This window comes from Colletes latitarsis, chromosome 11 (genome assembly GCF_051014445.1).
Source record: "Colletes latitarsis isolate SP2378_abdomen chromosome 11, iyColLati1, whole genome shotgun sequence".
NCBI classification, from domain to species: domain Eukaryota; kingdom Metazoa; phylum Arthropoda; class Insecta; order Hymenoptera; family Colletidae; genus Colletes; species Colletes latitarsis.
The window spans coordinates 8231520-8257709 of record NC_135144.1 but is presented as its reverse complement, the minus strand read 5'-3'; the positions used below and the strand labels follow the sequence as shown (position 1 = coordinate 8257709).

The 26190-nt window shown below is 33.2% G+C and overlaps 1 protein-coding gene across 4 annotated transcripts in view; it reads left to right on the top strand.

Moving 5' to 3' along the window:
* Nucleotides 1-26190, top strand: part of LOC143347724 (uncharacterized) — a 137401-nt gene that overhangs the window by 16532 nt on the left and 94679 nt on the right. For all 4 annotated transcript variants that reach the window (XM_076777178.1, XM_076777177.1, XM_076777175.1 and 1 more), the window contains exons 2-7: nt 14381-14620; nt 15593-15723; nt 17692-18334; nt 20362-21160; nt 21872-21949; nt 24968-25173. In XM_076777178.1, the coding sequence (XP_076633293.1) occupies nt 14381-14620; nt 15593-15723; nt 17692-18334; nt 20362-21160; nt 21872-21949; nt 24968-25173 (2097 nt within the window). The remainder of the gene's footprint in view (nt 1-14380; nt 14621-15592; nt 15724-17691; nt 18335-20361; nt 21161-21871; nt 21950-24967; nt 25174-26190) is intronic.

The window sequence follows — 26190 nt, the reverse complement described above, 5'->3', positions numbered from 1 at the left end:
ATATCGATTTGATTTGTTTCTAAAGCTGTTATTACCAATAATGAGTATTAACAGCTTAAATAAGCTAGACAGGATACTACGAGAAATATATTTTCACTAACAGCAGATTTAGAACGGTTTAAAATTTTTGTTCATGACGGGGACAAGGAATTTATAGCATTTTGAGGTGTTAATGTGTATTTAAATTACACAATTTCAATTTAAAAATCGTTATTTTTAGAGCATTATGTTAAAAAGATAAACAATTTTATAGATCTATTCATTGTTCTATGGTTAACATTTTTTAGTGAATCTGAAATAAAAATTAAAATGATACATTTAGTATCTAATGTACAACAACAAAAACCTAATTAATAAATAATTGAGTATTCATTGTATACGACAGTATGTATGTTAAGTAATTATAATAGTTCAGCTTTAAGAATAAGCTTAGAATTAAGTTTAGAAATAATTTTCTATTATTGATGTAACTTTGCAAATCATTATTTTAACAATTAGATACATCAAAACGTAAGAAATTAACGTAGATTTCAAACGATAAATTGTATTAAGATTGAATTTCAGAATAATGTATAAATCAAAATTCTTAACGCGTACCGAAACCAGGGAGAAAAGGATGTTCATACAGCTGCCAACTATCGAGAAAATCATATTTGAAACAATAGAATTAGGCTAATTCCTACTTGCTCATTCTATTGTTTCTTACTTTTGATCACATTTCATTTAGGGTTATCCGTTCCGTGGCAGCCAATTGCGGTACCTTGTTAAAATGTGTACCAAAAACAGAGAAACGACGATAGAAGGAGAAACATTATAATTAGGCTTTACGAAAGTGGAGAATCTCTTCGACAAATTTGTGAATGTAACCATAATTAATTGTACTTTTGAAACTAGCAAGTAATTACAGTTAATATTTTACACATATCATTAAAGATAGACAGGGTGTTCCGTTATTTGTGGTACAACCGACCATTTTCTTTATGGAAAAATAAATTGAAAATGTAGAATAGAATTCTATCATAATATTTCGTTTTCAAGATACATAATTGTATTTGAAAATTACTCACTGGTGTTGCTTGTAATTTTCAAGCTCGATTTTTGCAAAAATAAAGCTTCGTATGAAAACATTTTATTTTTCCTGTTGGACTTATTTCTTTACAAAGAATCGCCCCTAGTCAGTTGCACCACCCTATATTTTCAGACATCTTACAAAAGATCGTTAAAACCGAAGTGGTACAGTTAGAGCACTCTCTTTGTATTTAATAACCAGTTAAGTTATACCTGCCATTGTTATGTCAAATATGTTATTGCTACAGGGCCTTATACAACGATTAACAGTAACCCTTTCCAATAAATATTGAAAATAGACTTCTTGTCAATGACATTAACTGTTAGAAACATTTAAGTTGCTATTGTTCACTGTTCATTCTTTTATCAAAAAAGGTCATTTTCCAAATAGCTATTCGATCGACTACTTAGTTTGCTGCATTCTTGCAATTATTTTTGGTCAAAACAAGTGTTATAAAAATTACATACCCACTTTCTTTGCTATAAACAGAATTACCTGGTGCAACGAGATCTGGCAGAAAATATAAATAGAAAGTTCACGTAATCGACGTTACAGATGAATGGCTGCCGACCGTCGCTGCTTAGGGCCCTCGCATAACGCATTAAATCCAATCGACGATCATTTGATCGCAAGTTAAAAATTATATTTCAGGTCAGCAAATTTTTTTACGAGATTACAAAAATTTCATTCTGAAAAAATTATATTTGGTTGCGAGGGTCAATTATAATCATTTTTGGTGACACATACCCCCGAAATCCTACCCACTTTCGAGAAAAAAATTCGAGTAGGTGTTGAAATTTTTCGTCAAAATTAAAACATTCCAAATCATTCTGAAAAAATTATTTTTAAGTGCAGAAGTTAATTACGATCATTTTTTATGAATACACATACCCTCGAAATTCTATGCACTTCCGAGAAAAAAATTCCTTACCGAAAATCTAATGTGAAGCCAGAAATGGTTCCCGAAAGTTTCATGCGTATCTTTAAAATATCATAACTTCTGAACGAATTGGAGGATTTTAATGTTTCAAAAGGCAAACAACGCGTATTTTGGCGAAGAATGTTTGAAAATACCAAGAATATTGGAAAAGTTGTTTCTTAAGCCCTTAAACTAAGAAAAACACTATAAAAATGGTTCAATTTACAAACAACTATAACTCCTACAATAGTGAATATATTTCATTGAAATTTATTTCCCAAGTAGAGCTCATGGATACCTACAAAAAAGTATTAAACAACTTTTCCATACAGCGTCAACCAAAGGAATGAAACATGAAAAACGAATTTTTAAGAAAAGTCGACAGGCGCCTAAATTTTTCGATGAAAAAAAAAATTTCAAATCGTTCTGGAAAAATTATTTTCAGTTGCGCAGGTCAATTACAATCATTTTTTGTGAATAGACATATCCTCGAAATCCTAACCATCCTCGAGAAAAAAATTCCTAACCGAAAATCTAATGTGAGGTCATAAATGGTCCCCCGAAATTTCATGCGTATCTTTAAAATATCATAACTTCTGAACAAATTGGAGGATTTTAATGTTTCAAAAAGCAAACAACGCGTATTTTGGCGTAGAATATGTAGAAATTCCAAAAATATTTGGAAACTTGCTTCTTAACCCCGTAAAGTGAGAAAACCCCCATAAAAATGGCACAATTTTCAAATGGCCATAACTCGTACAATAGTGAATGGATCTCATTGAAATTTTTTTCTTAAGTAGAGCCCATGGATACCTACAAAAAAGTATTAAACAACATTTCCGTAGAGCGTCAAACAAATTTATTAAAAATCAATAACAGAGCTTCAAGAAAAATCGACAGAGGGTAGGGTGCAGAAATTTTCCGACGAAATTAAAAAATTTCAAATAATTCTGAAAAAATTATTTTCTGTTGCAGGGATTAATTACAATCAGTTTTTATGAATGCACATACCCTCCAAATCTTACCCACTTTCGAGAAAAAAATTGTGTTCCGAAAATAAGGCCATATTTAATGACAATACATATATTTCCAATGAAATTAATCGATTGATGTCCAACTCTGGACCGTACAGCTTTCATTCCGTTAAAAAGCAATAAAATTTCTGTAATTGCATTTTCTGTCTCGCTTCCTCTCGTATTCATTCCTGTAACCTGTTAATGTTGCGAGTGACACGAAAATGGTAATGGGGCTGTAGAGCGCCATCCAGAAAAATGGGCCGTAGGAATACATTAGATGTAAGCTCTACCCCTATACCTCGTCTATGTTAACACAACCTGTTACTGGAAAATTCTCAGTGGTCATTTTTGATAAACAAACTTGTTTACTCATTTTTAATAGCTTTCAAGTTACTGTTAAATAATATTACAATATGATTATTAGGATGATAATAAAAACGAAGGAAAAAAGAAATAATTAGTGGTTATTGTTTATTGGTTATGAATATATAATCCAATTACTCATTTTAAACATCTAATCATTCCAAGTAACTGCGTAAACTCCTGTTTAGCATCGCGTACCCAGTCGTTGACATCACGGGCCGAGCATTACTGTTGTCTAATGCACTTCCCAGTCACGCCCCCGCTAGTAAGAAAGCAAAGTGAACCGAAGCAGACCGAAGCGTCCCGAAGGAACACCGAACGGTGAGATCACGAGGAGCTGAAGTTCGCGGTGTTCCGCGCGGCAAAAGCCACAAACCCGCACGGAGACCTAAACAACCGATACGACACGCCGTTATATTCGACCTGTTGTGCACGTATACATAAACATACATACACATATACACGTGTAATATACAGTGTGTCTCACGAACTCTATCAACTTAAATATTTTGATTGTTTAAACTGACTTGATTGTTTCAGAAATGTTACAAGAGTTGTAGGGTTTAAGAAAGTTCGGGTATTCTTGTAAGTGGAGGCGTAGTAGACGTATAGAAGTCAACTTTGGTTTTCTAAATGTCCAATTTTTATGTTCGATTTCGACAGATTGGAGTATTCTGAATGTAAAAATACTGATATATGTTTGTCCTACAACTTACAGTTTGTGAGATATTTGACTGTTTCCATTCTATTACTTTCATTATGGCGTGTCATAATCCTCATATTAGTTTCCGTCAAATTGAGCGGGAGTCTGTAGTCGGAAAAAGTAGTGCATTACGAATTCTCGTTCGTCAGAAATTACATGACATAGATTATGTAGATCGTATTAGAATTTGTGTATGGGTAAATACAGATCAATGCAAATTTCTTTCTTTCAATACTGTTTACCGTGATGAGGCTACTTTTAACAAAACTGGGTGTGCTAATTCACATATTGGTCTGGGCAAAATCCTCAGTGGCTACGAGAAACTGATCATCAAAGACGCTGATCGATTAATGGAATCATAGAGTAATAAATACTTGGGCCTTATTGACAGCACTTTTACTAGTCAAAAATATGATACGTTCTTATGAAATATATTAGTAAAATTAGGAAACGTACCATTAAGCATTTGTCAAACAATGTGGTACACTCGGTGAAATATTCCCAAATCGATAGATGCGGAGACACTAATTACTGGGCCAGTACGAAGGAGCATTTAAAATTATCGTATATAAAAATGCACTAACAATTCTGAAAGATATAAAGTAGATCAACAATAGAACGTGCAAGAGACGCAACAATTGAAAGACTACAACGTTGCAGATGGTCGCCATTTTGAATATGCTTCACGAAAAAAGTCAAATATCTCAGAAATGGTAAATTTTAGGACAAACGTACCTTAGTACTTTTATACTCAGAATAATCCAAGCTGGCGAAATCGAGCATAAAAAACTAAGGATTAAAAAATACAAAGTTTGACTTCTACATATGTTCTTTACAACTGCATTTGCGAAAAATACATAACTGTAAGCAACATTTTCTCGCATTGTTTGAAACAATCAAGATGTTTAAGGGGGTTGTCTACTGTAAAACGCGTTTGTTTATGTTCTTTTTGGTACTTTTTTATAAAGAAACTATGCAACTTCTTGCTTCGGCGTTTCGCATATATATTTATTACTATTTCAGTAATATTCACAAATTTTTACAACGAGAAATAGTCAAAATTAGTGACAGTACAGTGTTCTAATGGCTTCCATGATTCCAGCCGTTCTGTTTGTCTAATAAGAAAAAAAATGAAAAAGATTCTTAATTAGGATACATTTTCCTATAGCCAGTACTAAAAGGGCAGACAAAAATTGATAATTAAAAAAATGACAGCATTTTGAAGTTGAAATATCGATTTTTTTCTTGTTTTTAACTTTAGCAGACTAAAAAAGAAAATAGAATAATGATTTTGACTTCATTGTAGTACAAGCTATAGTGACACATGTACTGAAGGTATACGCCAAACGAAATCGATCAAGTAGATCTTGAGATATCATGAAAGCCAATTCAGAAAAGATAGTTTTGAGAAAAAAGCATTTAAACAGAAGGATCAGACCGTTTAAAAGGTTAAATTTGTCGAATTCGAGCGTTTGTGATCATATGAATCGACTTGGTTTCGCTTCAAAGCTCGACATATGAGTTCCACCATGATAATACCAGACCTCACACAAGTTAATTCGCCAGAAAATATCGCAATTCTGAACATTTACTTAAAGTGACGACGCCAAAAATCACTTGGATCAGTTTTTTATAAACAAAGATCAGACATTTTATGAGCGTGGAATCATGCTACTACCAGGAAGATAGCAAAGGATGTTGGACTAAAATGGCCAGTATATGATTCAATAAAAATTGTTCCTTTTCACGAAGAAGAAAAACGAAGTTACTTTCCGAGCAACCCAATAAAAACAAAATTTTACTTTTGCAGAACATTATACGGTTTTGATCTGGTAGTGAAGTTAAGTGGCCATAGTTCGCGAGCCACACTGTATATGTGTATATCGGTACGCAGACCTACGGTCGCGTTGCTTGGACGCCGCGTCAGCGATAAGGAGCGGCGATTGGTCGCTTCGCCGCCGGTCGCTTCTCCGCTCGGTTCTCCAAGACCTAAAGCGGCTGCGCGGTCCAGGTACGTACCTGGCTCCGGCAACGTTCGCTGTCACTGGTGCACCGATCGTCTCTGCCCGGGCTGGGGACATGGCCGGCTACCGCGGCGTGTCCTTAAACGTTCCTCGATTCGAAGACGGAAGCCAACGCCGCGTCGCCGGACACGAGTGCGCCCTTAATATCGGCTCGATGGTAATGGTCACGGAAAGTGACACCACCTTGCGCCGTGGTCGATTTGTTTTTGTTGCACGAACGAACATCGCGGTCCCGATAGCGATCGTGCAGTGCAGTGGCTGAGTTTCGGTCGACCGGATGCGGTCGACGCGAGGATCTCGTGGTCTTCGACCGATCGAACACTAGCTCGCGGCCTACGACGCGTAGGTGTAGCGGGAGGCTCGTTGTTTCGCGTGTTTTTGACACGAGAAATCGGTGAAAGCCGACCGGGAGAACTTGCTCGCGTTGACATCGTCGAATCGGATTTAGCGTAATCCCGTTCGGTGGCGATTCCGGTTACGAAACTCGCGTCACGTGTCGTTTGTGCATCGACGATCGGTGGAAAATCGACGACGTTGATCTTACTAGTAAGTTGACGAACCGATTCTGAAAAGGGTGGGGGTTCGATGTTGATAGCGACTGCAGCTGTTTGGATGATCCGGAGCGAATAGGTTTCGTTTCGTTAATTGTGGAGTGAAAGTATCGAAACGGACGTGTGACAAAAGCCCTTAATCGTGGAAAGATGGTATTTTATTTGCTATTGGTGTTTTTGTGTTTAACTGACACGTTGCTCTCTACGACTGTTCGCGACAGCACATCTGAACGTGGAAACGTCTAGATTTCTCCAATTTTTGAACTTGCAATTACCCTCTTTGGTACTCGTACGCTCTATTTGTCGAACGTTGACGATGAAAGATTAATATTCTCTTTAATGGTAATAGTATTTGGACATGTGCATAACTATCCTTTGCTTTTAAATATAAGATAAATCGAAGAATTAGTACAGTCATATATTCTATTAGAATTTTGAAACGTTTAGATTTATTAGTGGTAAATAGCAACAGGTGACTTATCGATCGTATTACCTGCCTCTTACTGATTACGATCAGCTAATGAAATTAGTATATCTCGAACCCGTTACAGTATTACAACACTAATTGCATCCCGAACGGCTGGATATAGCAATTGCAACTTTATCTTTAAACTACCAGTCTTCGAAAATTAAGCTGTCCAACCAACTTCATCGCACATTCCACCTCCGTGAAGTTAATTAAAATGATTTCTGTGTGTTCTTGTTTGTTGAAACAAATTATTATGCTGAGACATTATTCAAAGCCCCAGACTTCTTACACTCTCTTTCTATATATTTATTTACTTATGAAAAATGATTTCTCTCATTCCTCGTTCCTTATTATCGTTGAACTCCACCGAAGAAAATCGATACACGGTGATCGGAAACTCTGGTTTAAATAATGACACGCTTGCATGAACTAACGATACAACTGATATCGTGAAAGTAATTCTTCACATAGAAAGTCACTAATTCTGTATCAATCCATTCGAACATTGAGAATAACTTTCATATTGTTACTATTATATTTCGATTGCCAATTTTTTTAGAATTATATTTCTTCCTTATTCTTCCTGTTCGGGCAATACATGGACGTATACATGGCTTATTTTGTTGAGTTTTCACGACATAATTAGTTTCCAACATTTTTGTGCTTTCTTTAAGTGAAATAAATGACTTTCGTGTAACTGTCACGATAAAGTAAGAAACATTACAGATGTGTTCTTTAATAAAACAGTATTAATGGGATCAGCAATCATTAAACGTGTCTATTTCGACAATTTCACATGATTTTATAGGGAATTAATAAAAAATAGTTTGTTAAATATTGTTGTTAGTGGGAAGGAAATATCTTACACGTGTAGATTCACACAAGTTTCCGTTCGTTTAAGGCGGATGCGTGGGCTTAATACGCAATACGTAGTTTCAATAGGTTTTCTTATACTAGTGTCACTACTGTCTTCAGCTGACAGGATGATTATTATGTCTGCTCCATAAAACAAATATTTTATGTTGACACACAATACTAAACTTTCAGTTTTTAAATTAGACGAACTTTCAAGCACGTTGTGAGTGTTTGAAACAAAATTATACTGAAAAGTAGATTCAATTTCGTGTCTTTTTTAATTTTTGCAATCAAAATTTATATTTGTTTTCTATTTAATTTCTTAATTACAACTCTTTCATTAATTTTATTAACTTTGCAACATAACAAACTTGAATATTAATCGTACACCGATTTGAAAGATGTAAATGTGTTATTCGTTAAAAGTATAAATGAATTTCATAATAAACTAAACAATGGATAACGGAAAACATAAAATGCCAACCGTCTTATAGATTATAGTTATTTATATCTAGCATGTAGTGAAAAATAGCTTAGGGGTCGATTATTAATGAAAGCATTTATATAACTTATCTCGATCTTTTAAGTAGAATATTCACCGAAATGAATGAAATTCATATTATAGTAACGGTATATCAGTACGATAATTATTCTTTCATTCGAAGAAAACGTTAGAATTATATAGTAATAGATTAATACTCGAAGTATTTGCTTTCCGTATTCCACGATGTGAGAATAAATGCTTCGCGAACTATGTTCTCCATGGATGGAGGTTAAAGGTTTGTAGGCTAACGGTATATATAAATAAAAAAGCAATGAAAGGACTTGAAAGGAAGCTACTTTTGCTTTATATTCATTATTCCTTCAGTTAGACTTTTTATACGATATTTCAATATTATGACTTTTTAACTATTAAATATCAAAACTGCTCGATACTTTAAACGCTTATGTTTAATATCATTAAATTAATTAATGCATCGTTACCTTCGCGAGTTATTTTAATTTTATAATGTTCTCAAACTGAATATTCGAGTACTTTTAATTTATAAAAATATAAACGAAGAACAATATTAACTTTAATGATCATAGATATTTTTAAAACTATCTATTGCTATTATATAACTAAATATTTTCGACGTTAGCCACATTTGTTATTTGTCATTTAAAGAGGATATACTCATTGATGTATATTTTTTATACGTTTTTAAATTTCTTCTATTTATATTTTTCTATGCCTAAATTCAGATCGAAAGTGTTCTAAAATCATAATTAGCTTACGAAGACTACGATTCGTGCACATATTAAAAACTTATTTAATAGTTGACGCAAGCATGTTCGTTCAATTTTCCATCACAAAGTTTTTTTTAAATATTTATGAAATTAAGCGAAAACACTCATTAGTTATCAGGTTTAGGGCTAATACAGATCAACACTTTTCTACTCAGAATTTGTTATTCTTCCATATTTTCGTATAAAACACCTTCAGTGTACATGCAACTTTTTTATAGAAAATTATTTTGAGCAACGCATACTTTGCATAGATCGCTCTGTATAAAATGTACATTTTTTTTTTGTTCAGGTATAAAAAATATAAAAATATGCAAAGTGTCGCCTATTTTTATCCGGTGCTGTAACTTGGATTAAAAATTACGTCTCGAGCGCAAAATCAAACGCACAGAAGCGACCACAGAACCGAGGATAGAAATTGCCATTTTTGGACGTGAAAACGTTTAGGCGCATGATCGTTTCTTCTCGCTTGTGTGCGTGCAAAATGCAACGCTAATAGGTAAAAGGAGGGAAAGAGGGAGAAAGGAGAAAGGTATTCGAGTACTCGATCGGGGTATCTAAAAGGCAAAGGAAATATCGTTCATTGTTATTCGATAGTGTCCGTTGCACCGTTCAGTATGTTGCGTTAATATGCTTTATCATTGTGCGACGGGAATGGAAACTAGATATAATATATAACCGGCGTAACACCTACGAGACTACACTAACGCAACGCTGGCACCAACTAGAAAGATGTAGCAATCTTTCTTGCGTGGTGCGTCGATTCTTTTTATAACAAAAGGGTCTAGATACGCCTGCCTTGCACGCTGGCTCCGTGAGTCATTGTCATCGTGGCCGAAAGTCAGAAGGATTGTCATTTTATTCGCTAAACATCCTTCTTGAGTGTCGTTGTCTACCGTTTTTTATCCGTTCTCCGGTGCTGGAGGACACCCTGGAGGACCATCGAGCGCGAAAATTCAAATAACGAGTGAAGAAACGTTTTCGTTTTGTATACAGTTTCGTGCAAACACGTCGAGTGTCAGATTTACGGTTGTTTTAGAATTTAAATTTGTTAATCGAACGCGACAGTGGTGTCTCAGTGATTGTGTTAGTTACTAATTACATACTTTAATAACTACACGGTAACATGCACAAACTCATATCGATTTGTTATATTCTTAAATGTCACATTTGTGTTAACAATTGCCACTTGGAACGGCGCGGCAGTAGAAAATTTTGGGTATTATTGTTTTCTTTGCTTTATAATGTGAGTCTTCTACTTTCCTATACGAGAAGTAATTTATTTTATATATAATAAGTGTTCAGTCAACGTCACATGTGTTAATATGTAATTCTAACCGAAAGTATAATCGCTAGAATTGTGTCACATGGATCACTGTGCTGATTTCATACCTGAATTGTTGTCGTGAACGTTACCATTATTTGTTTGCAATATTATTGCATCGTCGTGTCGATGATAATGATAACAGTGTTGACGATTCCAGGAAATGTAGATTATACAATTTATAGAAGATAAAAGGCACACCATTTTAACAAACTGTTAATAATCGTACTAATGAACTAAATTGGAAATGTCGATATCGATTTATGTGTATTACGTTAACTATACAATAACTGTATAACATAATAATATAAATCATAGTAATTTGTTATGATCTTGCACATTTTAGAAATTGAGAGTTCTTTTTTAAAAGAAAATACAACAAAAGTTGAATCTCGCTGTGAAGAATATTTTTTGATGAAACGGTGTAAGTGCAGTGTGCATTTTTGTTTAAATAAATTGACAATACTTCTACCAGTGCAGTTTAAAAACTTTCTTCATCGTAATATAAATATTTTTCATTACAGTTTTCAATTTTAACTTTTATGTTATCGATTGAATAAAAAATTCAAATCAGACATCAGCAAAATTTTAGAAATACTTGTTATAAACAACCGAAAAGGCATTTATATAACAATTTATTTGTTTCTTCGATCGTAGATTTAAACTTGTTCATTGAGAAGTATTTCACTTTATAATTGTGATTTTTATTTCTATTTGACAAGCGACAAATAATGGATTGTTTATCGTTCTTTCGTCATTCGACATTTTTTAAAAATGTCTAAATAAAATATATCTATACAGGCTGTTCGGCCATATTTGGGAAAAATTTTAATGGGAGATACTAGAGGCCAAAATAAGACGAAAATCAAGGATACTAATTTGTTAATTGAGGCTTCGTTAAAAAATTATAGAAACATTTCAGGCCGCACAGTATATTTTCGGTAAAGAATTTTTTTCTCGAAAGTACGTAGGATTTCGGGGGTATGTGTATTCACCAAAAATGATTGTAATTGACTCCTGCAACCAAAAATAATTTTTCCAGAATGATTTGATACTTTTCATTTTCGCCGAAAAATTTAGGCACCTACCCCCTGTCGATTTTTCTTAAAAATTCCTTTTTCATTTTTAGTAATTTTGTTTGATGCCTTACAGAAAAGTTGTTTAATACTTTTTTGGAGGTACCCATGAGCTCTACTTCAGAAAAAAGTTTCATTGAAATATATTCACAATTGTAGGAGTTATGACTGTTTGAAAATTGGACCATTTTTATAGGGTTTTTCTCATTTTGCGGGGTCAAGGACCAACTTTTCGAATATTTTTGCGATTTGTACATATTCTCCGCCAAAATACGCGTAGTTTGCTTTTTTAAACATTAAAATCGTCCAATCCGTTCAGAAGTTATGACGTTTTAAAGATTTGCGTGAAAATTCGGGCAGACATTTCTAGTCAGAAATTAGATTTTCTGTAAAGAATTTTTTTCTCGAAAGTGCGTAGGATTTTGAGGGTACGTGTATTGACCAAAAATGATTGTAATTGACTCCCACCACCGAAAATAATTTTTCCAGAACGATTTGAAAATTTTAATTTTGTCGACTTTGTTCATCTACGCGAACTTTTTTCTCGAAAGTGCGTAGGATTTCGGGGGTATATCTATTCACCAAAAATGATCGTAATTGAGGCTTGCAATCGAAAATAATTTTTCCGTGAATGATTTGAAATTTTTTAATTTAATTTTTTAATAACTTTTTAACGATGCCTCAATCGACAAATTGATATTCTTGATTTTCGTCTTATTTTGATCTCTAGAATCTCTCATTAAAATTTTATGAAGGACATATTTATTCCAACCGATGAATAATTGTTATACATCTTCAAAATGTAACAAAAATTATAAAGAAAACTTGGTAAATGTTTACTGTTAGATTGTGTTCATGATGAGTTATTTAAATGCTTGCTGTAACGAAGAAATTTCCTAAAATATAGTATAAACTTGTATAACATTTCGAACTTTTCAGTTATTTTTACATTATAAAAATATCTTTCAAATATTACAATTCTTAAAATGCATATTTAGTCATGAAAACGTTACAGAATATTTCCAAAGATGGTTAAAGTTCGAACATGTGAAAGTTGCTTTCAAAAATATTGATATGAATAATGCACCACGTTCCGATTTACGAAAGGCGATAAATGGTGATGACTTGCAGGTGATAATTGCCATAATCCGTCGTATCACTAGTAGACAGCTTGTAATTAAGTTTAATGTATTCCAAACGTGTATTGTCGATCGCTCCATCGATTTTGTATAGTTGTGAAACTCGATTCCTTTCTCGCTATGTGACAAAAACAAATTAGGTCGGTATCATAATCGATTGCATTGAGAAATTGTTAACGACAGGTACTATTTTTTAAACAAATAACAACTCGAAATCAACAATGGTACATACAGGAAAAGAGACCTAAAGCTATTCTAAAGGAAAACTTTGTGCTCTGTGTTTGGTGGGGTATGGAGGAGATAATTTATTGCAAACTTTTACAACCAAATCAGACTATAAATTCTATAGCTTACTGTCGACAACTGACACGAGTAAACGAATACCTGAAGGAAAACTGCCAATACTTCGTTCAACGGGATGGAAGTTGTCTTTCGTTCAGGCAACACTCGATCGCATGTGAGTTTTACGAGTTAAACAAAAATTAAAGAATTAAATTGAGAAATTATAGAATACCTTCTTTCATTACCATTTATTCAGATAAATGAGAGGTGAAAGGGAGGTTGCGAAGAAAGTTTCAAATTTTGAAAAATCCATGTATATATTTATCACCAAAGTTTAATAATTGTTAAAGAATATTTTTTGTCCTCATAACATTTATGTCTACCACATGTGCAGAAATTTTCTGTTTCTCTTAACGTGGTGGTTAAAGTCTTGAAATAACTGATCTAAACGAATGAAGATTTTCAAGCCTTGAAGGGTGAAAAAATGATATTCACAAATATTTTAATTACGAGCTATGAAATTCAATATGGAAGTCAAATTTTTGTTCCTAATACTAAAAAAAGGGGGTGCATTTAGCGATATTTGCAAGCTTTACGGGATAATACGATACTATTTCCACATATAACCACTGTTTCCAAGCATTTATGGCGTTGATAACATAAATATCTCGTGATTGGCTTGCAAGGAGAATGTTAGATCTGATACACACCGATTTTAATGATATTTTACAGGCTCGTAGCTTCACATGTACAACAATCGTAACCAGAATCGTAGCCGCAGAAGGCTAGTTAGATATTAAAAAAATAAGTATAAAGTTTGAAAAAATCGTTTAATCGGATATATTCTAATAATAGATAATTTAACTCTAGGGTGTGTAGAATTTAAAAAAATTTATATAACCCCTGATTAGAGAAATGTAATAAGTTTTACAAATTCTATTATTGTTTTTTTCTTTCCAACAGTAAACGAGCGAAATAAAGAAAATATACGTACTTTTTATTACAAGAAAAGCCTTAACGAAAACCCTGAAATCGATATTCTCGAAATGGAGTTTCAACGTATGCGCCATTTTCCCATCCGATGCCTCAATTTGACTTCGAGAACGTTGCTAGAAAACTAACGTGACAGTCGACGCGTTAATGAGATTCCAACGAACGCGATTTGTCTGAATGTCGTTTATAGAGAAAGCAAATGATTTGTGTGTTTGTTTTTCGTTGGATCGGTGGAGCGTGTGCGAGAATTTGCGTTAGAACAGGCAGGTTGAGGTGCAAGAACATAGTGGAAAAATTGTTCGTTTTGCAGAAGACTGAAGGCTGATCTGCAATACCTTCGAAAGAGGGGACTTCTGAAGGCGTCGGGTGAACTATCGTACCAAGGACGTAAATGTACCAGATGCGGCGCACCGTTTGGTAGATTTTACAACACCGGCGCTCCGTGTACACGCTGCAGGCACAGAGTGTGCAGACAATGCCGTATCGAGGTCAGGAGCCTTACCGATAACAAAGACGTCGAATGGATCTGTAACGTTTGCTACAAAATCGCGTGAGTAATTTACCATTATTGCTCTTTCGTTTTTACTGCTCGATCGCTGCTACATTCCTCTCTTTAGTCTTATAAATCTTTTCCATGTCGATTGAATACGTGCACTGGGCTCCTAAAATGAGCAGACAAATTTTAAGAATATATTCCAATCGTCGCGAGAAAAAAAGTATCGAATAGTAAGGAATTTGTCATAAATTATTTTTATTATTCACGGTTCGACTCGGTTTTAAAACAAATGCGTGTATACAATCTGTAACCAATGAATTAAAATTATAAAAGTTCAGAAAATACGGTAGAAGCAGGGATGATGATAAAAAGTAGAATATTGAATTAAGGTGTATCCAAAAAATTTTAATTATAAACGTCTGGAAGAAACGATGGAAGGAAATGTAATGATATATGTATATGTGCCCTGTTCGATTTTGTTTATAATAATTCTAATTTATAATTGACTAGTGTAATTAATTTTGCTCGGTTATTTACAATTAAAGCTGCATATTTTGTTTATGATTTTGTCAACTGGGGACACTTGACTTACTTGAAAAATTAATAGAGTACAAATGGGTAGAAATAGTGAATAGTTTACACGAATTGTATTTAAAACATTTTATGGACCACCACGTAAATAAAGATGACAATAAATTCTTAACTTGTGACGTTATTCTTTTTAATCTTCGTATATTTTTATGTTAGAAATTTTTATAGTTGCAGATGTTTATATACTACAAAAAATATACTAAATATATAATTTGTACAACGAACATTTACTATATAGCTATTCTGCAAAATATTAATTCTTTTTTTCAATCCAATTCGTTTGGAACATGTTTTTTGACTCAAGATAACGTAATGGGAAAAGAATCAATTTTTTTTAAGTGTTTAGAGTAGTTGTCTCTTTGACAGACAATATATTAAAATTGTATTATGTGGTATGGCGATTACTATTATCATTTTGAATTTTGATTATTTCAGGGAATTGCATGTTGCTACGGGCAAATGGCCGTACGGAAATCCGGTGTCTGAAGGATCTATAAGCGGAAAACCATCGGCGTCGCCTGTAGAAATATTAAAGCATAGCATTCGACGAGCTTGGACAATCAACGGTACGTTTGGTATACATATTTTGTTTATCATAATTTAGTTTACTTCCTTTTTTATCGCAATTATTTGTTGTATTTCTCTTTCCTTCTTCTTATTGTATATTAGTTTTATTGCATGCTTATTACATTGTTATTATGTTGTTTTATTGCTATTTTATTATATCGTTTTTCGAATAACTCGCTTTTGTAACATTATCCATACTAATTTTATACATTTCTTTTTTTTCCTGCTACTCAATACCTCATTTTGTCATAGACAGAATTGGTATAATAATAACGAATTATTATTAAATTTAATTACTTGACATATTATTAAATTTTATGCAAACTGAATATTATTATACATTATTTTCCCCACTGAATTGCTATCTCCATCTATAATTTTGCAGTATATCATTATATGTATCCATACTAATTACAGAATTGTTTATTACACAATGTAAAATACTATATTTTACAGTATTAATATTCTAGTTATTAATTTTCAAACAATTGCTTACAAAATGATGTAATAGATTTAAAGTAAGTATTTTAAATGTAATTCGATATTCAGGGTTTTTCTTTTGTTTCAATGCAAGCCTACAGACGTAAGGAGCACAATGAGATAATTTTTACAAAATAATTAGTAGGATGGTAGGTACAATTTATACCATATGTTAGTAGGAAATACTGTAACATACATATCTAAACATTCTTCATGCTTCAAGTCAGTGTTCTCCAAAAAATATAAGCATGAATAGTTTAAACATCTTTCTCTACTAATACATTGATCATCATAGCTTACAAATTATAACATTATACTTTTCTTGTAACATTTTAAATACGCCACTAATAATATTGTTTAATGAATTCCCCTATTTTTACAATTTAGTCATATATATGTATATATCACAGTGTAATAAATATCATTTATTTATCAATCTGATTTAAATCATTTTTCATAGTCGCTTTGAAGTGATTTTCCAAAGAAGAAGCAAATATTCTAGAATATTTTTACTCTTTAGTCGAAGAAAATTATACAAACGTTACTTGCATTGTTATTTTTAATTTATACTAAACTATTTGTAATATATGTATACATCACAATGTAATAAATATCATTCATTTGTCAATCTGACTTAAATCATTTTTAAATTAATTAAAGCAACTTAAAATCGAACCAATTAAAATAAATACGATAAACATTTTTTGTATATAAATCTTGCTCGTAGTAATATTTATTATTAAAAAGAAATATTTCTAGTCGCTTTCAAGTGATATTCCAACAAAGAAACAAATATTCTAGAATATTTTTACTCTTTAGCCCAAGAAAATTATACAAACGTTACTTGCATTGTTATTTCTAATTTATACTACACTATTTGTAATATATGTATACATCACAATGTAATAAATATCATTCATTTGTCAATCTGACTTAAATCATTTTTAAATTAATTAAAGCAACTTAAAATCGAACCAATTAAAATAAATACGATAAACATTTTTTGTATATAAATCTTGCTCGTAGTAATATTTATTATTAAAAAGAAATATTTCTAGTCGCTTTCAAGTGATATTCCAACAAAGAAACAAATATTCTAGAATATTTTTACTCTTTAGCCCAAGAAAATTATACAAACGTTACTTGCATTGTTATTTCTAATTTATACTACACTATTTGTAATATATGTATACATCACAATGTAGTAAATATAATTCATTTGTCAATCTGACTTAAATCATTTTTAAATTAATTAAAGCAACTTAAAATCGAACCAATTAAAATAAATACGATAAACATTTTTTGTATATAAATCTTGCTCGTAGTAATATTTATTATTAAAAAGAAATATTTCTAGTCGCTTTCAAGCGATTTTCCAATAAAGAAACAAATATTCTAAAATATTTTGATCATCCTGAAGCTTGGGACAAAATTTTACATTTGTAACGCGTAGGTAAATAAATTATCGACTATGTTTCCATATGCAGGTCCACCCACGCGTTGGACTGCGACGAGAAAATCACCAGAGCTGCGCATATATCGAAGTTTACCGTCCCGTCGTCAGGAATACCGAGAAACCGTTGAGAAGAACGAAATCGTAAAACCCGTCGTCGGAGAAGCACCAAGCACCGATGAAGAAGTACCAGTTAGCCGGGTGGCGAACGAGCATGCCGAAGACTATAATGGTTCCAGGAAAGATGATCCACGCAAAGACGCGGTAGCCAGAAACGAAGCGATTTTTCCTGAAAAATCTGCGCCACGAGCCGATATCAGCGAACGAACGAACTCGAAACGTCCCGAAAGATTACTCGGTAAATACGAAGAAGATGTGCCATCGTCAGATGCCATAAAATCAAAGAAAGGCGACCGACCTACTGTAACGATCAGCAATAAAACGAGAAACGAAGAGCAGGAAGAGACGACCGCTACCCAAGAACAAACTACACCGAGGATTTCTTTGATAAAACCGCCGAGGATACTGTCCAAGTTTCTGTCGCCCGAAATTAAGTTAGGTCAAGCCAAGCATGGAGAGAGAAAATCAAATATCCCTATATTTAGAAGAAGTTCCAAAGAATTTGAGGACATCAGAAGCCCTCAAGAATCTCCAAAACGTTCTCTCATCCCGCAAAGGTACATCTAACTTACCAGTCAATGTTTCAGTTTTAATTAAAAATAAATTACGGTTATTTATGCATATAAAATTCACGCAGAAGCTGTGTTCACCTGTTGTGTGATTTGCTTGAAATGAACAATTGAAATGTTTTTTCGAATGTTCTACTTATGCATTTACATCTGCAGTCGAATGACGATCATTTTGTATCGAAGACACGATCAGTATTATTAATCTCTTTCTATTTGACTTTGATACAAAATTCGTTTTGATATTTATAAAATATTGATCTTTCGTAATATATTCAGAATTTATCCTTTACTTAAAAACAAGGTAGCAAAACCTAATCGAAAATAACGTTCAAAGTTCAGGTTTGAATCCGTTTAAAAGAGAGGTATAAAACTTAAACGATTTTTCAGTTTAAGGCCTAAAATAAATATTTAGGAGGAATACGAAAATATGCATTTTGCGCAACTGTGGCTCTTGCTTATGTTGCATTTCTCGAAATGGAATTTACGATGTTGTTCATTTTTAAGTGTTACTTTTCCAGGACACCTGTGTATTTATAAACCCACTCGAATATCATTTTAAATAAAAAAATACTAAAAATAACTGAACAGTAAAAAGAAAATTAACGTAAGCTGTATTTGATAATGAGATGGGGTTAAATAAAAATAATTGAAACATTAAACAAATTTTATACTTGTTTTCTAAAGAATTTCACATTTGGAGCATTGTCAACCATTAATGCAAACTAATAATTTTTATATTTAACATCATATGTTTGGAAGAATATAATTAATAAATTGGTGAGCTTCTCCCATAAAAATGAATTAATTAATGCAAACTAATAATTTTTATATTTGACATCATATGTTTGGAAGAATATAATTAATAAATTGGTGAGCTTCTCCCATAAAAATGAATTAATTAATGCAAACTAATAATTTTTATATTTGCCATCATATGTTTGGAAGAATATAATTAATAAATTGATGAGTTTCTTCCATAAAAATGAATCCAAACGCGACAATAATATTCTGATTATTTTTAATTATACATTACTTGAATTATTTCTACGAAACTTTCAAATTACGTGTATATAAAAATAGTCAGGAATATTACTGTCGTGTTTGAACGTTACCACTGAAAATATAATACTTTGATAGAAATATAATGACTAATTTAATTTTCATTCAAATTCGTCTCACGTTGAATACACGTAAACAGTCTGAAGGAGATTCTATTGTTTGAACCCCATATAAAAATTGTCACTTAAAAGCGAGATTTATTGTACTCGGTTACGTTCCACTAAAAGTGAGCGAGTATTATGTATCTATATCTCTTTTAATCGTAAAAGCATAAAATTGTGGCATTTGATCCAGGATCTACTAATAATGCTTAGAAGACTCTTACGTTCGGGATCAAATTTATCAAGAATAAAAATCGTTAATAATGTCCGTGTAGCTAAAAGAAACTAGCTTAAAATGCTTGACTCTTACAGTATAGGAACTGGAACAGAGAAACTAGCAACGTGTTTCAATTTAAAATAGTAGAACCTTATATCTGTCACGTATGACAAATAATTTAGTGACACATTGTCACTTGCATATATTGATTTCTCCAAAAATGATTCTTAACATTATTTATAATTATTTATAAAAAAATATACCTAAACGAGAATATACGGAATATCTTAAGAAGAAGGAACAAAATTTCTCAATTTTGGCACTTACATTGTCTCTCACAAAACCTCCTCAACTCATATTTTTACATTGCACGAAAGTAATTTTTATTTTTGCTCTTACCAATCAAAATGAATATAACATATAGCTTTTCTGGTTGTAAAAATTCGAGAATTCTGCCCTGAATTTGCCAAGCCTATCAAACGCAGGTTGGAATTTGTATTCTCATTGCTTACTCAATGGCGTTGTTGAAGACCTCAGATTTATGTACTAACAAACTAGTCGTTTTACCAGAGACTTATCTTACTTACCAAACTGTTAGTTCTATTAAAGACTGATCCACTAATACCGATTTCTTACAGATACAGAGGAAGCACCGACGATTTACGACGCAGTCGCGAGGACATAAGCGTCCCGAGCCTGATCCCAAAGCTATTATCGCCCCGGAGCAAAGAGGAGAAACTGAAACGGCAAGATAGCAAAGACGACATACGCTCGATTTGGAAATCGAGCCGCAAGGACGCGAAGGAAGAGGTAAAAAGCTCGGTGCCCGGTAAGGAGGACTCGAAGCACGGCATTCGAATATTCCGGCGGGACAACAGTCGCGAGGACGTGGGTAGGGACAACAGGAATTCAAATGTGAACGCAACCGCGGCCGTAGCTGCAAAAGGAAAGCAATCCGGCAAAGAGGAAAAGCAAGACAGGACGGAGGAACGCGTGGGCGTCTCAACCACGTCGAAATCGAAGTTGACGGCGCACGAGTACGGAAGGACGAAGGCGTCAGCCAGAGAGAGCAAGGAGATGCTAGATGTCAAACCGTCGAGACGGGACGAAGAGAGTTTTTACATTGAACAGAATGAAAGAGTGAGGATCGAGGCGGGAGGCAAAGAAGAGACGATGCTCGACGTCGATGTCGCCGACGAGAAACTGATCGAGGATCGAGAAGGCGTTAAGAGAGACCAAGAGGTGGCTAACGTGGAGAAAGAGGTGGATCTGTTGCACGAGGAGGAACAAGTATCGGAGAACGAGAACAATACAGACTCTATGAAGGAATCCGCTGAAAGCTTCCTGGAGAATGAAACGGATGTCACCGACTTTGAAGCGAACGAGCGAAAAGCGACGGACTTTGGGCACGGAAAGAAGTCTGACGATTTCCAAGTGGTTAGTATACATGGTTAAAGACTCGAAACTTGCTTCCAAGTGTCTTCGACGTTTGGTCATTCAGCAAGTTCGTGTTTCGTTTCTTAGTGCTCCAATAACAAGCTTCAAGAAATAAATTTAACTCCTTACTAATTAATTTTGTTTAAATTTAGTGGTACAAGGAATGGCCGCGAAAAAGAATAGATTTGTTTTACGAATACCTCGTGAATGTAAAAATGTGTTGATTTTAATATAGAAGTCTTGACATCAAGAAATTGTCACGAGTTAGGCTCGTTGTTGTATAGTAAAGGGTTAAAAGATGCATATACGATTGGAGCAACGCTATACTGTCGTTTTAGTATTTCTGAACTGTTCCGAAACGAAAGAAATTGTAGAAGATCGAAAGGAGAAAATTTATTTCGCTCTAAGTAGTTTTTTAAATAAAAGAAAACGTTGGTCTTGAGAGTAACAACTGGTTAAATAATTTTGATCGCAAGTGAAGTAACAGTCCCAGTAAAATTTTTGCGATATAAACATTTAATTTTTAGACAATTGAGAACTGCTAAATCCAACACTTGCTATAATATTTCTATGTCATCGAAATTCATGAGTCCTGTCCAAATTTATTTTTCTTAGGTTAAAATATAGAAAACATATTTTTCAGTAAAACTATTTGTTCGACGAAACACGAGGTTCTGCATATTTTTCTCTTTACGATTGTTCTTTTTTCAGGTGCGGCGAAAGATTTCAAAGGAGGAGTTTTCCAATCCTGACGATACTGATGATACTCCGAACAAACGATGCTCCAGTGTAAGTTTTACGATTAGCATGATGGCATGTTGCGTGACAACTTTTTTCGGTAAATGTAGTATTAGTAATTTGTGTATAAGAAATTTAATTACAGTTATAATGAGACTTCATTTTCTTTAATACGAATTAGTGGTAACCACTTTATTGAAATTAAGTTTAACGATAAATAAGGAACTTGAAAGAGTATGTGGTTCTGTTAACAGTTTAATCTCTATTGATGTTGTTAGGTTGCTAAATAATTTTCAATAATTAGTAGTTGAAACATCGCGATGAATCAGAAGTGATCCAAATAGAAAAACACAAACATGGATACAGAAATCAAATCCCTCCTTTTGCTTCTCTACATAGAAACCATGATTGTATCCTATTATTAATATTCTAAAAAAGGAGAATATTAAAACGATCCTTATTCCTCAAAGTAAGATTAGACAAGTGCTCACACACTTATCCACTATTGCAACTATCCTTATTAGAAGCAAAAGAACGTAAGTGTTGTACTAAATTGGACTATCAAAGCTAGCCTATAATTGTAATACTAACGATTTCATTGTTTCCAATGAACTTGAAATAGGTACACGGGGAAAGATTACTGAGTATCTTCAATCCAGGATTAAGAATTGCTCTAGTTTTGTAATTAGAATTGTTTATTTATTCAAATGTAAACCAAAAACTGACCTATACTCGACTATTATTTTAAATTATTTATTTAATCAAGGTTTATGAGTGCCCCAGAACGAAAGTAACGGTCTAGATTAAGTATGAGTCGGATTATATCTAGGTTAAGTCTCAGAAAAATATCAAAGGAGAATTACGACTCAAGTTTCTAATAACTATGCCTTGAAAACTAAGAGTGGACGGCCATTATTTTTCATTCCAGAACACTCATGAATCTTTCGCGTTTAACATACTTCAAGATCATTAAAGTTGGCAAGATCGTTAGTATCGAATGGTATGGAATTATTGGAGACTAATCAGTACCCTAACAACATCAATAGGGACACGTCTATCAACTGAACTCCATCTAGAACATACTCCACCCACTTTTTTAAGTGTTCTGCGATTGGTACTGTACATGAAAGTATCGACCAACTTCTTGTAATAAACGATTTATACATACATATATGTAGATTTCATGTCATAGTAAACATTCATATGAAATTGTTATGACGAAAAATAACTCGGCAATATTATTATTAAAACTCTTTCAAATGACATAATTTCTGCTTTAAAAGATATAACGTTTAATGTTTAATGTATGTCTAGTAACACAATGGACGCGACTATACGCCGCGACGTAAGAGTAATGTTGCAATCATTCTTCACTCGTTTCGCCTACTTAAAAGATTCATTAAACAAGAAATTGTGTAAATCTATTCTTCGTGCATTTAGAGCCCAAGCTTTTGCTTTAACAAGTAGTTTATACTTTTATTCGACGTCCTTTTCATCTGAACGAGGATTATAAATTTTGCAGGTGTATAATAATTAACAATATTCGTTTCACTGTCGACATTGACAATAGAACAATTTAACATCTTAGAACCACTTAAACGATGATGATTATAAAGATAGCAGCCTTAGTTTTAAAGCAACTAAATGTCCCAAGTATTACGTTGAAATTAATCGAAGGTCAGAAATTAATTAGGAAAACAAGGAATTAAAATTATGAAATGAAACCATTAACAATTTTGTACCATGGACCATCATATACAGGGTGTTCGGGGAAAAACCCTGGGAAAAATGAGGGATTCTATAGACCAAAATAAGACGAAAATCAAGAATACCAATTTGTTGATGGAGGCTTCGTTAAAAAGTTATTAACGTTTAAAGTTCCGACTGTACTGAATTTTTTCTCGAAAATGCGCAAGATTTCGGGGGTATGTCTATTCACCAAAAATGATTGTAAGTGACCCCCACAACTAAAAATAATTTTTTTAGAAACATTCGAAAATTTTTTTTTCGTCGAACAATTTGGACACCTACCCCCTGTCGATTTTTCTTAAAAATACCTTTTTCATTTTTAGTAATTTTGTTTGACGTCCTACAGAAAAGTTGTCTAAAACTTTTTTGTAGGTACCCATGAGCTCTACTTCAGAAATAAGTTTCATTGAAATATATTCACAATTGTAGGAGTTATGGCTGTTTGAAAATTGGACCATTTTTATGGGGTTTTTCTCATTTTACGGGGTCAAGGACCAACTTTTCGAATATTTTTGCAATTTGTACATATTCTCCGCCAAAATACGCGTAGTTTGCTTTTTTAAACATTAAAATCGTCCAATCCGTTCAGAAGTTATGACGTTTTAAAGATTCGCATGAAAATTCGGGCAGACATTTCTTGGTCAGAAATTAAATTTTCGGTAAGGAATTTTTTTCTCGAATATGCGTAGGATTTCGGGGGTATGTATAATGACAAAAAATGATTGTGATTGCCCACTGTAACTAAATATAATTTTTTTAGAATGATTTGAAAAGTTTTTTTTTCGCCGAAAAATTTCAGCACCTACCCGATTTTTTTTCTCGAAAGTGGATAGGATTTTGGAAGTATGTCTAATGACCAAAAATGATTGTAATTGACCCCCGCAACCGAAAATAATTTTTCCAGAACGAATTGAAATTTTTGAATTTAACTGTTAATAACTTTTTAACAAAGCCTCCATCAACAAATTGGTATTCTTGATTTTCGTCTTATTTTGGCCTCTAGAATCCTCTATTAAAATTTTTCCCAGGGTTGACCGAACACCCTGTATACGTACACTTTTCATTACAAACGTACTTAAAAATTATATACGTGTAATCTATAAATTGTTGAGATAGATTGAATTTAAATTTCTATTTTATCTTTTTCGAAGTCATGTATTATATTTATTATAATTACATATCATAAAAAATAAACTGTGATATACATATGTAGGTACATGTTGCCCTGAGATATTTTTTTCTAGAATTATATATATTTTTATTATAACGAACAATATTAATTTGTTAAATAATCTTTTCTTAAATTATCTGTTTCTGCAGCACTTGTCGCCCGAAGCAAGTCCATTGAGCACAAGATCATCGAGATACAGTCCCAGGGAGAGCGAAAGCGAACCAACGCCGGCTCTTCCGCGAAAAACAGGCGATTCTTGTTCCGCGTCTCAAAGAATAAGGGACGCCATTACGAGGACCAGGAGAGAATCAAACAGCAGCGCTAGATACGAGAGCAGCGGTAGCGAGAGCGTCAGGTGCGTGGGTAATTTAAATCGAGTGGTTCTTTAAAAGGTTATTCCATCTTTGTGTCGAAACAATCGGAATTCTTTTCTTCTTCAGAACTCTACCAACTTAACACGTTCGCTACCACCGTACAGCTGGAAAACCGTCCGCCACGGACCACGCTATATTTCTGTTAGCCTTATTCGATTATTTCAATTATATGTACAAATAAAATGTATTTAATATTTGGAATACAGTATTCTGCATAATGTGACAGTGGTCGACAGCTTCTACTTTCTTTATTTACAGGGATATTCATCGTTGTCACAAATGTGTAACGCGTGGTAGCGAACATGTTAAGTAGCTCTCAATTAAACTGTATCCACCTCTCGGTTTTTTAATTATTCAAATGATTTGAAAAGTAATTTGACTGGTGGGTAGTGAACCAGAAATTGAATAACTCCTACTATTGTAATATGAGTTGACTGTGGATCTTTGTACAAATACTTCATTGAATGGGACAGTAATTATTAATATACTGCTAAAGTGATTTCATTGATTTAGGTAAGGACGTTGATCCATTGCAAGTAAAAAATTGATAAAATTTAAAATTATTCAGTCAAAGTCAAGAAAATTATAATTATAATTAGACTTCGGATCTTTACGCAAATTCATATTTTCATTAATAGAATTACTGGAATGAGGACTCAACTCCTAAATATAATAATTCGTATCATACTTTAAATATTTCTTACACTTTTGCATATTAAGTGCATTCTGTAGTTACTTGAGAATTAAAATGCATAAACATCCACAGTCTAAATATACAATTTCTAGCAATTTCTACAATTCAGTATCAGTGTCGTAAACTATCCTATTTTGATTATGTTAAGATGACAATCCTTTTAAACGCGAATGTCGACATCGCATTTGAATGGGGCACGCTCTTTGAATAATTTATCATTACCGATGTAATCGATAAACGGAGAAGTAATTAGGGAAATTTAAATTCTTTGTACGAAGTTCAAGTCTCGAGGAAGGAAGTAGTT